This window comes from Haliotis rufescens, unplaced genomic scaffold, assembly GCF_023055435.1.
Source record: "Haliotis rufescens isolate VD_foot unplaced genomic scaffold, xgHalRufe1.0.p SCAF_1, whole genome shotgun sequence".
In the NCBI taxonomy this organism is placed as follows: Eukaryota; Metazoa; Mollusca; class Gastropoda; order Lepetellida; family Haliotidae; genus Haliotis; species Haliotis rufescens.
This window is the reverse complement of record NW_025963779.1, coordinates 92,050,584-92,063,050: the sequence shown is the minus strand read 5'-3', so window position 1 is coordinate 92,063,050 and position 12,467 is coordinate 92,050,584. Positions and strand designations below refer to the sequence as shown.

Sequence of the window (12,467 nt, the reverse complement as noted above, 5' to 3'; positions counted from 1 at the left end):
TAATTTAACGCTGATTTCAGATGAAGCAGGAAAACACCGAAACACAAGTGGTGTTATTTACGGTAATTCACTCCCATGTTAAAGAGTAGTCGATTATGTCTCTGGCTATGTTACTGAGTAGACCCCCGCGCATGGACACCCACCTCATCCCGTACTGGTATTACCTGTTGCATGCCATAACGCATGACCTCGAGGAGACATGGTCTGTGTCTCCTTCACTCTATCCCAACATGTGTTGTCGCATTGGTACATGTGTCATCCGCCCGTCATCCTCTTCTTGCATAGAACTTGTGAAAGTACATGAACGGCTATTGCACCAATTCATTCTTCACTGTACATGTGACAGAAAAATTGCAAGAAGATAAACATATTTAAACGTTGTGTCAAATAAGGCTAACGTGTCTCTACTGATCTCCACTTCTTTACGTCTTGGTCACGTGGTTTACCGGGAACGTGAACAGTTAGTACACCTCGTATATTCAGTGTGAACACGGTGGCAAACTCTTTTCACGATGTTGAAAAAAAGATTCTCAACGTTTCTCCACTCCTGTCAATTCGCACTGCTCACGCCAGGCATACATGCTTCGTGGTATTGGAACCAAGGCCCCGTTCCACAAAGCCATCTTACCGCTACGACTGACAACTCGATGTTAAAGTGTGGAAGTTACGAGCGTCTTAGAGCTGCGATCGCATTGTGGAACGAGGCCCTGGTTGATATCCCTTCAATGATACCCATATATCTCCAACGTGGTGTCAAGTAGCATTTGCATGCTTAGTACTGCTAACTTTCCTCAGTGAAAACCGGATACCACCCCTGCATGAATCATATAGTCGTCCCGTTTGTGCGTGAGATGAAGCAATTAAGTTTAGCGTATATTGGAACTACTTCGCTAGCGTCCCCGCTCTGCGGGCATTTGTCAGGTAGCATCACTCTCTAGTGTGTTGTGCCATTGTTACACAGATATATACTGTACTGCTTCAGATATATACTGTACCTTGAATCAGCTTGGCTTTCAAATGCATTACTTTCATACTGAGTTAAGCCTTCATCCCACTGTACGATATGGGTACAAGCGGATCTGCAACGACAAGCTTGGCGTCTGTGGTAACGTAAGAGCTTAACGTAGGTTCATGGGGACACTCGCAGCGTTGCGCCGCTTTGCTGAACGAGGTCCAAGGAGATTGCTCATTATGAGCTCTGTTTGGATACTTATTGCATCCATGATTGATTGGTTTTCTTCTTGTTAAACATAATGATGATGCGCCGTATTTTTCAGACATACGAATAAGCGGGGAGAAGTACGTGGAGAAAGGCCAGAAGATAAACCTCACGTGCAACGCCACTGGAGAAGAGCATCCCCCTGATGACCTCGACTGGTTCAAAAACGGGGATAAACTATCTACAAATTACGGAAACGGAATCTTTATTCAAAAACGTGTTTCGTTGACAACAAAGACAATTGTGAGCATTCTTGAGATCAAGAACGCCGACATGAACGATGCAGGAGTCTACATATGCCGGACCTCGGGGCTACAGATCACGAGTTTAAGGGTCAATGTCTTGAATGGTAACTATGACAACTTACCTATTGTCGCGAACTCGACGGGGCCCTGGGATATGTGGCAGTGTAAAGTATTACGTATATATAAAACGTCACGGCCAGAGAATAACCTGTCTCAATTATCTGTCGAAACAGATTCAGTTATGAAAATAATAATATAAGGCAACATATATTGGTGAAAATATAACCTAGATTTAAGTGAATCTACGTAAGCAATTTTCTCAAATGAAAACAAACAACAACATATTTCAAATGATGGGTAATATATACATTCGCTGTCAAAAGTAAAATAGACCCGTGAAGCTCCGGGGAAAATAGAACTTGACTAACGGGATCAGATTGTAAGGCTCGCTGATAGATGCTCGTGATATCAATCACTGGATCGTCTGGTCCAGACTCGATTATTTACAGACCGCCGGAATATAGCTGGAATATTGCGTTAAACAACACACAAACAAAACCCTAAACTAAAGTGAAATACTTTATACTTCATAATATGCAGTTTTTCGATTTAAAGCCTAAATTCTCATATTTTGTGACATGAACATATCTTTCACTAACCAGTTTCACTTTTTCTTTCAGCATATACAAACAACGTTAAAAGACGTAAGTATTGACGTTCGAAGCTGATTTTGCAATGAAAGTTTTAAATTACCTACCTAAAGAGTCTTTGTAACATGTACCTTGATTACGGGGATACTTAGTCAATGACACGGTAGTTGGGGGGAGGGGGTGAATGTGAATAGTGTGATTGACTAACGGGAGAATGTGGTCACTACTTACTCAGCGTTGCGTGTTGCTATTACAACCTCAAGATAGTCCCCTAATGATCTCTGTTATACCATACGGTCCACCTATCGTTGCCTTCAATCTATTGTGTTGATTGATTCAACTACTGTCATTTCCGTTGCAGACAAATCAGATAAATACAATTGGATTGGATCTACGGGAGATTCGACAGCTCCGGTGATGTGTGGTGATTTGATTACACTCGTCTACATGGTAACGCTGTTGACGACAGTAACGTGATACTCACAATAAGCTGTGGCAGAGAGGTCGCTGGTGTAACATGTGCCGAAGTTCATAGTCTCTAGAAACTTACGCTTCAAAAGAACTGGATGTATATTACAATGATATACACCGTGAACATGGTCACACGATCGAATATAAGTGCTGGTTTCTATTGCGTCAGGAGTGCCTGACTCGATTCGTCTGCACCGTGATGAAAGCATAACGCACCATGTTTACATGAGACGTTGGCACTGGGACATGAGACGTGGGTGGTTCTCGTCGTCGTTCAGGAACGTATGAGTATGTAGAACTTCCAATATTGAATATGAAACGCGAACAGTGTGAAAGTGCCTTTCTGTTTTTCGCTGTACAGTCGTGTTATTCATCAGGCATGTGTTTTCTGCATCAGATGTCGCCATCGCAAATAAACATTTGACTGACATGTATCGAATACTTAAAACATAACAGAGTGGCTTGTGTCAGCGAACATACATTGAAGCTTGCCAACTACCAGACAATTTATGTGACGGTTTCAACATGGAGCTTGGCAGAATCTTACATACATGAATGGCAGCCCTTGATTGATTGTCATCGGGGACGTCAAGAACAAATGATATTATATTCGACCATCTGTTGTGAACTTATATTTGCTGTCGAAATGTCATGACTTTGATTTATTATCGAGACGGAAATATTTTAGACAGAGGAAGTCTTACTGTTTTCGTGGTGGATCACACGCACCAATACTTAAGTGTTAGACATGATGACCATATCACGGTCGGGGTACAACTAAAACACATTTCCATATCAACCGTATGGAGCTCACAACGCAGACTGCTTCATTGAATACCCGATGTATTTATAGCCTAGAGAGCTTCCAATGGATATATCCTGACCTCTGATGTCTGGTCATAAACAATGCAGTACAGGAGAATTACCAAATCAGAACTACATGAAATCAACACACATCTCCCACAGATGTCAGTTACCCCGCACCACAATCACATGTTGTCATTTTGTGGGATCTAGGTACAGGACAAATACTAACGTTAAAAAGTATATGTGTTTCAACGTCAGAGTGGGTCTAGGCCAATAACTCGTTCATTCATACTGTCTACCCATATGTTGAATAATTAGTGACTCATATCAGTCATATTTTGTTAAGTACTCGTATGTCAAGGGATTTGCCAAATATAGTGACCGTCGGGTTTGAAACCTCTACCTGTTTAGTCGTAAAGTCTGATAGTTCCTGATACAGTTGTTTCAAACAGAAACTGCCATCCTTCCACGAGACAGCAGTACTTCGAGATAGTGTACGTCGACTATACTCACACTGTCACAAAACTGCTGCCGACGCCATTCGGCGGTCGAGCTGTTCCGCCAAAGACAAAATACATATTTGTGTATATAAACCTACCAGTGGTCGAGCTGCCATATCCATTGTGTCTGTCTTTGAGTCATCAACTTTCTTTCCGTTTTTTTATTGTATTTTCGTCATTGCGCCGATGAATATATCACAGTATTACAACTATGAAACAACAGACTTGTGTGAATAACACTACCCGTGGTAGGTATGATACTGGTCATGGGCACCGTGAAGATCACAATAAGGAGAGTTCATTTTTATAGATTCTCTGACTGGTATATACCCCGAGCTCACGGTACATCAGGAGTCGAGAGCATATTCTTATATCGTGATATTTATGCATTGGTGGAAAAAATCCGAAAATGCCCCTTCCTGATGTGAAAACTAACTACGCGTGTCCCTTGTCCTGTGTGTAGTTTTCCTGGTTGTTTATGATACCAGATGGAGTTAAGGGACGATGTGCTTGGTGGTATGGCTGATGGAGTAGATGATGTTGCTGATGGTGAAGGCAGCAGTGATTAGTAGTGTAGCAACAACACGCTCTATATCAGAGAAGAATCGACGTGTCACAGGTATCCGGTTTGGTTTAAGACACATCGTGTTCATTTTAGGATTCATTACGAGACATTCTTAGAAAGGGTTCAATCAATTATCGACATCGATGTTTGAATCCAACTTCACAGTACTATGTTTGGTTCTTATTTCCTTCTGTTGAGAGTGATCCCCTTAAAATGTAGGATTTCACAAGTTCAGATTCATGGGAAATCGAATGATATTCTTTTATATTTGAAATATTTTGAATAATGTATCGTTGAAGTTTTCTATGTCAAATCATGCCATAGTTTGTTTCTTGCCAGCTTGTAATTTCCGAATCTGATAACATTTGTGAACTAGGCGTAGATTGACTTCAGATCAATACCCTAAATTGTCAACATGCTTTCCATTGCATCAGAAACACTAGTCCACTTAATACCCAATGTGTATACATTGTGACAGTCACCCTTTCATTGGCAACACATGTTGCCGATAGAAACAAAATATCTTCATCAAAAATCGAGCCGTCATAAACTGAAAATAAAATATGAAATGCACAGATGTTGTTTTTGTATGACTTTATTGTTTCCGTGTTTATCCAATGGGTGTGTGTTTGTGCTGCTATGGGAAGCTGCAAAAAGGTCTGTGGATTCAGCTGTACGTGTATATTTAATCTACAATGCATACAGTGTAGAACTGCTCTGACATTCCGGTCAGAGGGCTGGAATAATATACAGTGAATCCGATTAAACACTTGATCAATGTGACAGCTATATAAATGTTGCACTACGAATGCCTAGTCAACCGAAATATATATGTGAAGAGCGGTGACCACAGACTGATGAGGTCACCTTGTTGGACAACCTTGCTGACCATTGAACAGTGGTAGTTCCTGATGCCATAGTAGGCACCAGCTCGACTGGATCCATAAACATCAATGTCCTGATATGCATAAACTCTGCAAGCTATACACATCACCGTCTTGTTGGTGTAGTCGCAGATGACGTATATGTTCTCAACTAACTAACTTTCTGTGGATCCATGCAAAACGATACCTTGAGTCCTGTCTTGTGCCTGATTCTGCTACAGCATCTAATGTATATTTACTCGATTGCATGCCCATGAGACACACTTTGCCATTGCGTACAGTCACTTCTTGAAAAACTATCATTACTCACGCCATTACCGCTATGCCACACGCGACGTCCGGTAATACGGCTCATGGCCTAGAAGATGCACTTCAACAGTAAGATCAAGCCTTCGCCTGGGTAGCAAGCTTATTTCATGACGATTGGATCGAAATTAAGTAGTATGTGTTCAGCACATGCTTTCGACGTCTGTAAAACTAATTCCCCGGTGGGAATATGTGCACTTGATGCATAGACGAAGAGATGTTTATAGACACAAGATACGTGGCCCGTTTCTAAAGGGGTTCTGCAAGGGCGAGGTCTGTGTCTTCAATCATTTGTAACAACTGTCGCTGAATCGCAGCTAGGCTATCAGGATGATAATGGCACATCTGTTTTCGACGTATGAACTGCAATGTCTAAATGCTTTTAAATTGGTCTGTAGAACATAAATTTGAATAAATCATTTCATATGGAAAGTGGACAGATGCTGTGAAAGCTCCTGAGTTATCATGTATATATCTAATCGGGTGATAATCAGGAGACTACCTAAGCTTAGGTCTGACAATGTACTATTTCTGAAACGAACAATGCTTATGATGAGTGATCAGTGTGGATCTCGTGTAACACATTAATTATGGTAATTATGGTAATTATGGTAATTCTACATAGCAGATGATAGGTATCATGTGATTGGTGTCCGAGTTTATCTCGCAGTGGGAACGTGTAGCCAATGGATCGAAATCCCCACATTCAAGTTGAGTTTTTACGTTTCGCCTCTATTATTGACAATATCAACCTTCGTTATTTATTCAAATATGGATCAATATATCGCGAGCAGCCTCCTATCAATGGGGATCACAACTTTAAAATCATTATGCTGTCTAAGTGTATGTCACAAATGGACTAGACGGGATGAGGAACTCGTTGAATGTCTTTCAGAGTGGGTTAACGTTAATTCAGCACGTGGTGTTATTAGTAGAAAAAAATAAACTGATAAGGAGGAAACAGAACTGGATTAAAACAATTTTGTTCCAGCCAGCTGTCATCCAAAGTATCACTGCCCCACATGAAAAGTTTGTAGTTGTTTTCACTGACAAGGCCTGAAATAATATAACCATTATATGTTAGCATCACTACATAAATTGTTTAATGACAGAAGTTAGTATAAGTAATATATCAAACAGTGCCACATATAAGGCCAGTATGTTCACTGAGAAAGAAGTCTGCTAAAACCATGATTCAGTACTATCAACTGAGGCTTGGCTCTAAAACCTGAATGATAAAAGCGACAAAACCCTTTCCAGTCGATTGTACGATTCTGACTATATCGTGAGTATGTGTTCATGAATCACTATCAAGTGGTGATGACACTAGGTGAGAAGATGGCTGTATTCTGCTCCACCGTTGGAACCTCTCTCATACACCCACTAAAACACTGAACAACCGTCCTTTTTCTACAAACATATGTGCAGTATGTACGATTCGATACGCCATGCACACAGTATACATGAATGGTATGTAATGTGTAACTGTAGTACTGTTCAAACTGCGTATAACCCATCACGATCATATGTTGTCTTTTCAAGCATGAAGTAACCGCCATTATTCAGCGAACGCAACGCAAAACAAACCACACGTTACGGTGACAGCGCCGTCACAAACACGTGGGCATTCCTCATTCAGCGACCTCTCCCTTCACTCAAAGCAGCTGAGGAGAGATCGTAATGTTGGGGTTCAGATGTATACATTTATTTCACTTATAGTGAATGATGTTGAAACTCTCCAGACCACATAGTTAACCTTGTGGACCAATTGGCTTGCCGCAAGAACTGTGAAATATGACTGACGTTGATACAGATGGATGCCAAGTGGTCATTACAAGAACTGTTCAAAGGTTTTGGGCCAGATGATACAACTGAAATTGCGGGACCCGTACAAAGAAGAGTTGTTTATGTGAATTATTCATCACAAAAGTGGTGACAACTATGTAATGTATTGCTCACATGTCTTCAAGAGACATCCGGGATTCTCAGTGTTTGCTAAATGGGATTAACATCTGTCGTAGATTTAGGGAAATACGTGTCACAAGGTGATGTATTGCTGTTGTTAGTGCTATCGGCCTTAAATCACACGCATTATATTGTAGTTAGGCGAATCGCAGCAATAAGGACACAAACAGAATCTTAAAAACAAATTCCATTACATATCTCATTATGGTAACATCACTTTACTCAATTTATTATTCCCGTTTAAAGAAAAGTTGACATCATGCAGACATTACATATCAATCCAAGTTGGAACCTCAGTCAAGCAAAATGTGTCGGTGCACTGAGGTTACAGGTTATATCTGTTGAATACTTAGTTATTTTTTAATAATTATTATAAGTATAACGTTACTATAGAAGTCTATGGGAAAACATTTGGTTGTGTGTAACCTAAACTGCCCCACCAGGGGAGGTCACCCGTAGGGGTTCCGGAGGCTAGCAACCTGTGTTTATTAAAATCGATGGAGTGTTCAGGCTAGATGACTTGTTGGCAAGCGTATCATTGTACCCCGACGCCGTAGATTATTGTTCATTATATCAATCACTGAGTTGTCTGATCCAGAGGCGATACATTGCAGACCGCCGTTCAGCTGGAATAGTGTTGTGTGCGCCGTAAAACAGTTCGTTTTAATGCTCGTTTACATCACTGACGAAATACCATCAACATAATCTAATTATCTTTGAAGAAAACATAAGTCAGGTTTAAAATAGGGCAAAGTCAATATGAACTAGACACGATCACAACCGCAGAGTCAGTCGAGATTGAACTTCAGATGATGGCTGCGACACAAGAGGGAAACCCCTTCCGTCATTTGAAGAAATTAGACGAAGTCATCTCTCCACGTTACAGATCACCCGTTCATGTTACAGTTGAAGAAGGAGAGGGACGTGTAGTTGCCGTCGCTTCCGCCCCACTCAGTGAAACTAAACTTCCAGGAACCAAAAGCACTGGTTGCCAGTTGAACAAAACAGAACTAAATTCATGACTCCTCTCACGAGATCCGACACCATCTAGTGATTACATCTAGTGATTACATCTAGTGATTACATCTAGTGATTACATCTAGTGATTACATCTATTGACTACATCTAGTGATTACATCTATTGACTACATCTAGTGATTACATCTAGTGACCACATCTAGTGATTACATCTAGTGATTACATCTAGTTATTACATCTAGTGATTACATCTAGTTATTACATCTAGTGACTACATCTAGTGACTACATCTAGTGATTACATCTAGTGATTATATCTAGTGATTACATCTAGTTATTACATCTAGTGACTACATCTAGTGACTACATCTAGTGATTACATCTAGTTATTACATCTAGTTATTACATCTAGTGACTACATCTAGTGACTACATCTAGTGACTACATCTAGTGACTACATCTAGTGATTACATCTAGTGATTATATCTAGTGATTACATCTAGTTATTACATCTAGTGACCACATCTAGTGACTACATCTAGTGATTACATCTAGTGATTACATCTAGTGATTATATCTAGTGACTACCTCTAGTGATTACATCTAGTGATTACATCTAGTGATTACATCTAGTGACTACATCTAGTGATTACATCTAGTGATAATATCTAGTGATTATATCTAGTGATTACATCTAGTGATTACATCTAGTTATTACATCTAGTGACCACATCTAGTGATAAGATCTAGTGATTACATCTAGTGACTACATCTAGTGACTACATCTAGTGATTACATCTAGTGATTATATCTAGTGACTACATCTAGTGATTACATCTAGTGATTACATCTAGTGACTACATCTAGTGATTATATCTAGTGACTACATCTAGTGATTACATCTAGTGACTACATCTAGTGACTACATCTAGTGATTATATCTAGTGACTACATCTAGTGATTATATCTAGTGATTATATCTAGTGATTACATCTAGTGATTACATCTAGTGACTACATCTAGTGACTACATCTAGTGATTATATCTAGTGATTACATCTAGTGACTACATCTAGTGATTACATCTAGTGATTACATCTAGTGACTACATCTAGTGATTATATCTAGTGATTATATCTAGTTTAGTGATTACAGGTCTTGAGACGCTGTAACAAAAACAGAACATCTTACAAGAGTTTTAACTTAGATTAAGTTTTCAATATTTAATTGAAAAATACAGCGACGGTGCATTTGCATGAGTCATCATCCCGACAAAAAAGCAGAACTTTTTAATGAACGCAGGATTTGTACAAAGATGATGTGTGGCAATATGCAAGAACTGAAGCTCACGGCACAGTGTATCAAATTCGTGTAACGTACAGAAGAGTGCATGCAATCTCATCTTTCGGGAATATGTTTAGCAGCGATGTCGTCATGAATTTGGAAGGGTTTTGTCGGTTTTGTTTACATCTACAAGATGAGTGATCGTATCCTTTCTTTAAACCTAGTTCAGTAAGAAACTGGGGATGCCTTGGTATTCTAGTGCCTAGCCTTCCTATAGTTTCCGACATTTCAGTTACGCCTCATGCTTTCTCCCTCATTTCTCGTGTAGCCAAAGTTACCTAAACTAGCATATGCTATATTACACTCTTCAAGTAGGAAAGGCACAGGTAGTATGTAGTTAATTGAACCTGACTACACAAAAAAATCCGGTATTTAAATTGGATATATGATATATGATTGGATAATGTTGGTGGCCTGATATTCGACACACAGTGCGTCAAAACGCAGCCATTGTCGATTTGCAATGTCTTAATCGTCATTGTTTTCACACTTGTTCAAAAATGTCATGAGGGAAAACAGAAAAGCCAAATGCACGTGCAAGTTATGGCATTCGTAACCCGTGGTAGTGGCTATAAAAAGGCAAGCATAAGCCAATAATTTGTCATTCGATTGTCAACATTTTTCTTGTTCGAAAATGCCGAGTCTCAGCGGTGCCGATCGAAACATCGCCATAGGACGTATCCAAAGAGTGAAATCGCAATCTTCTGTTGCACGCCACTTCAACGTCCACCACAGAACCATTTGCCGCCTTTGAGACCGATACACACATTTCAATTCTACTGCAGACCGTCCGAGAACCGGCCGACCAAGAGTTACCGACCCTGCACAGGATCACTGCATTCGACTGTTCCACCTACGTCATCGCCCTGCCACAGCTACGGAGCTGCAGGACGCATCCCTGGTTTCAGGATGATATCGGACCAGACTGTCAGGAACCATCTTCGCGAGGCTGGAATCCGACCCACAAGACCAGTTATCGTCCCTGTTTTGCAACAGATCCGACGCTTGCGTTGGTGCCATACCTTGGAATTTGAGAAACTGGAGACGAGTGTGGTCTAGCGATGAATCACGATTTCTTCTTCACCGGCGAAATGGAAGACAACGTGTTTATCGTACTCGAAATGAGCGTTTTGCCCCACATTGTGTGCGTGAATTCGACAATTTCGGTGGCGGTAGTGTCATGGTGTGGGGGGCCATATCCACAAGATCTGACTTGGTTGTGGTTCAGGAACATTTGACAGCAAATCGATACATGAATCAAATTCTTCAACCTCACCTTCTTCTAATCATTGATCGCCAGAGGGAGCTGTTTCAACAGGACAACGCTCCACCGCACACAGCTCGTGTCACGGTACACCACCTCATAATACCAACATCAACGGCTTTCTCTGGCCGTCGAGATCTCCAGATTTCAACCCAATCGAACACCTCTGGGATGAACTCGATCGACGTGTACGTCAACATCAGAGCACGCCGAAGACACTCCCACAACTGGCCAACCTGGTACAAGCAGAAATGTGCAGAATGGGAGTTAATAGGGGTGTGGCTGTGGTATGACAGGGGATGAGGTTTGATAGGGGTTTGGCTGTGGTGTGATTGGATCTGGGGGTTCATATTGGTTTGGCTGTGGTTTGAAAGGTGATGGAGTTTGATGGGGCTGCGGTATTCATTGAATACAAAGATCATTCGAGGTAATGTATATATTTTTACGATGAAACACAAGCTTATTTTCGCATTTCAAAGGCAGTCAGTTATTTACCGTTTGGTATTTCTCTGTCACTCTTGGCACTTCATCAAAAACTGATTCTCTGGAGAGTCAAAACAGTGCAAACATGTTCAGCTTAACGTGCACTTCATCTGGCATCTTACAATTGCATGGAAGAAGACATTTTAAACGTGTAGTATATTTAGAATATACCAGACCCCAGATAAACCCAGTCATCAGACGGATACACAATATGAAGCAGATGATGGGAAAGGCTGGAATGTGAGTACCCTCACCGTTGTATTGCCAAGGCCGTGCACATCCATCACCACACCATTGAGTGCAATGTTGTCACCCACTGTTGTCCTATTGTAGTTTGGTGATGTGTAGAGTACAAGTGGGGGACAGGAAACGTTTGACCTGAACATCCCAAGGCCTGGACATTTCCCATTACTTACAATTACAATCGACAAGTTTTTTTGTTTTTTTTGTTTAACGCCGCAGTCAACAATGTTCCAGCTATATGACGGCGGTCTGTAAATAATCGAGTCTGGGCCAGACAATCCAGTGATTGACATCATGAGCATCGAGTCACACGTTTGAGATACAATGGCATGTGCGAGCCTAACCACCACATCCCGTTAGTCGCCTCTTGCGACAAGCATAGTTGCATTTTACGGCAAGCATGGGTTGCTGAAGACCTATTCTACCTCGGATCTTCACGGATTTTCTACAAGTTTTTCAAAACGCATGTACATGTGGCGATTTTTACAGACCGCTGAATGACGAGAAAATTCCGAGTAAGGCCAGTCCCTGTGGCCTGGTTTGAG

At 40.9% G+C, this 12,467-nt stretch overlaps 1 protein-coding gene across 2 annotated transcripts in view; it reads left to right on the top strand.

The window, feature by feature from the left end:
- The window catches only part of LOC124134159 (leucine-rich repeats and immunoglobulin-like domains protein 3), a 30,263-nt gene extending 25,233 nt beyond the window's left edge, over nucleotides 1-5,030 (top strand). The window contains exons 5-8 of one of the 2 annotated variants that reach the window (XM_046498839.2): nucleotides 21-62; nucleotides 1,278-1,568; nucleotides 2,145-2,168; nucleotides 2,476-5,030. In XM_046498839.2, coding sequence (XP_046354795.1) covers nucleotides 21-62; nucleotides 1,278-1,568; nucleotides 2,145-2,168; nucleotides 2,476-2,591 — 473 coding nt within the window. In that variant the 3' untranslated portion in view covers nucleotides 2,592-5,030. The remainder of the gene's footprint in view (nucleotides 1-20; nucleotides 63-1,277; nucleotides 1,569-2,144; nucleotides 2,169-2,475) is intronic. The other variant, XM_046498840.2, reaches the window with a different exon arrangement.
- Nucleotides 5,031-12,467: the final 7,437 nt, after the last annotated feature.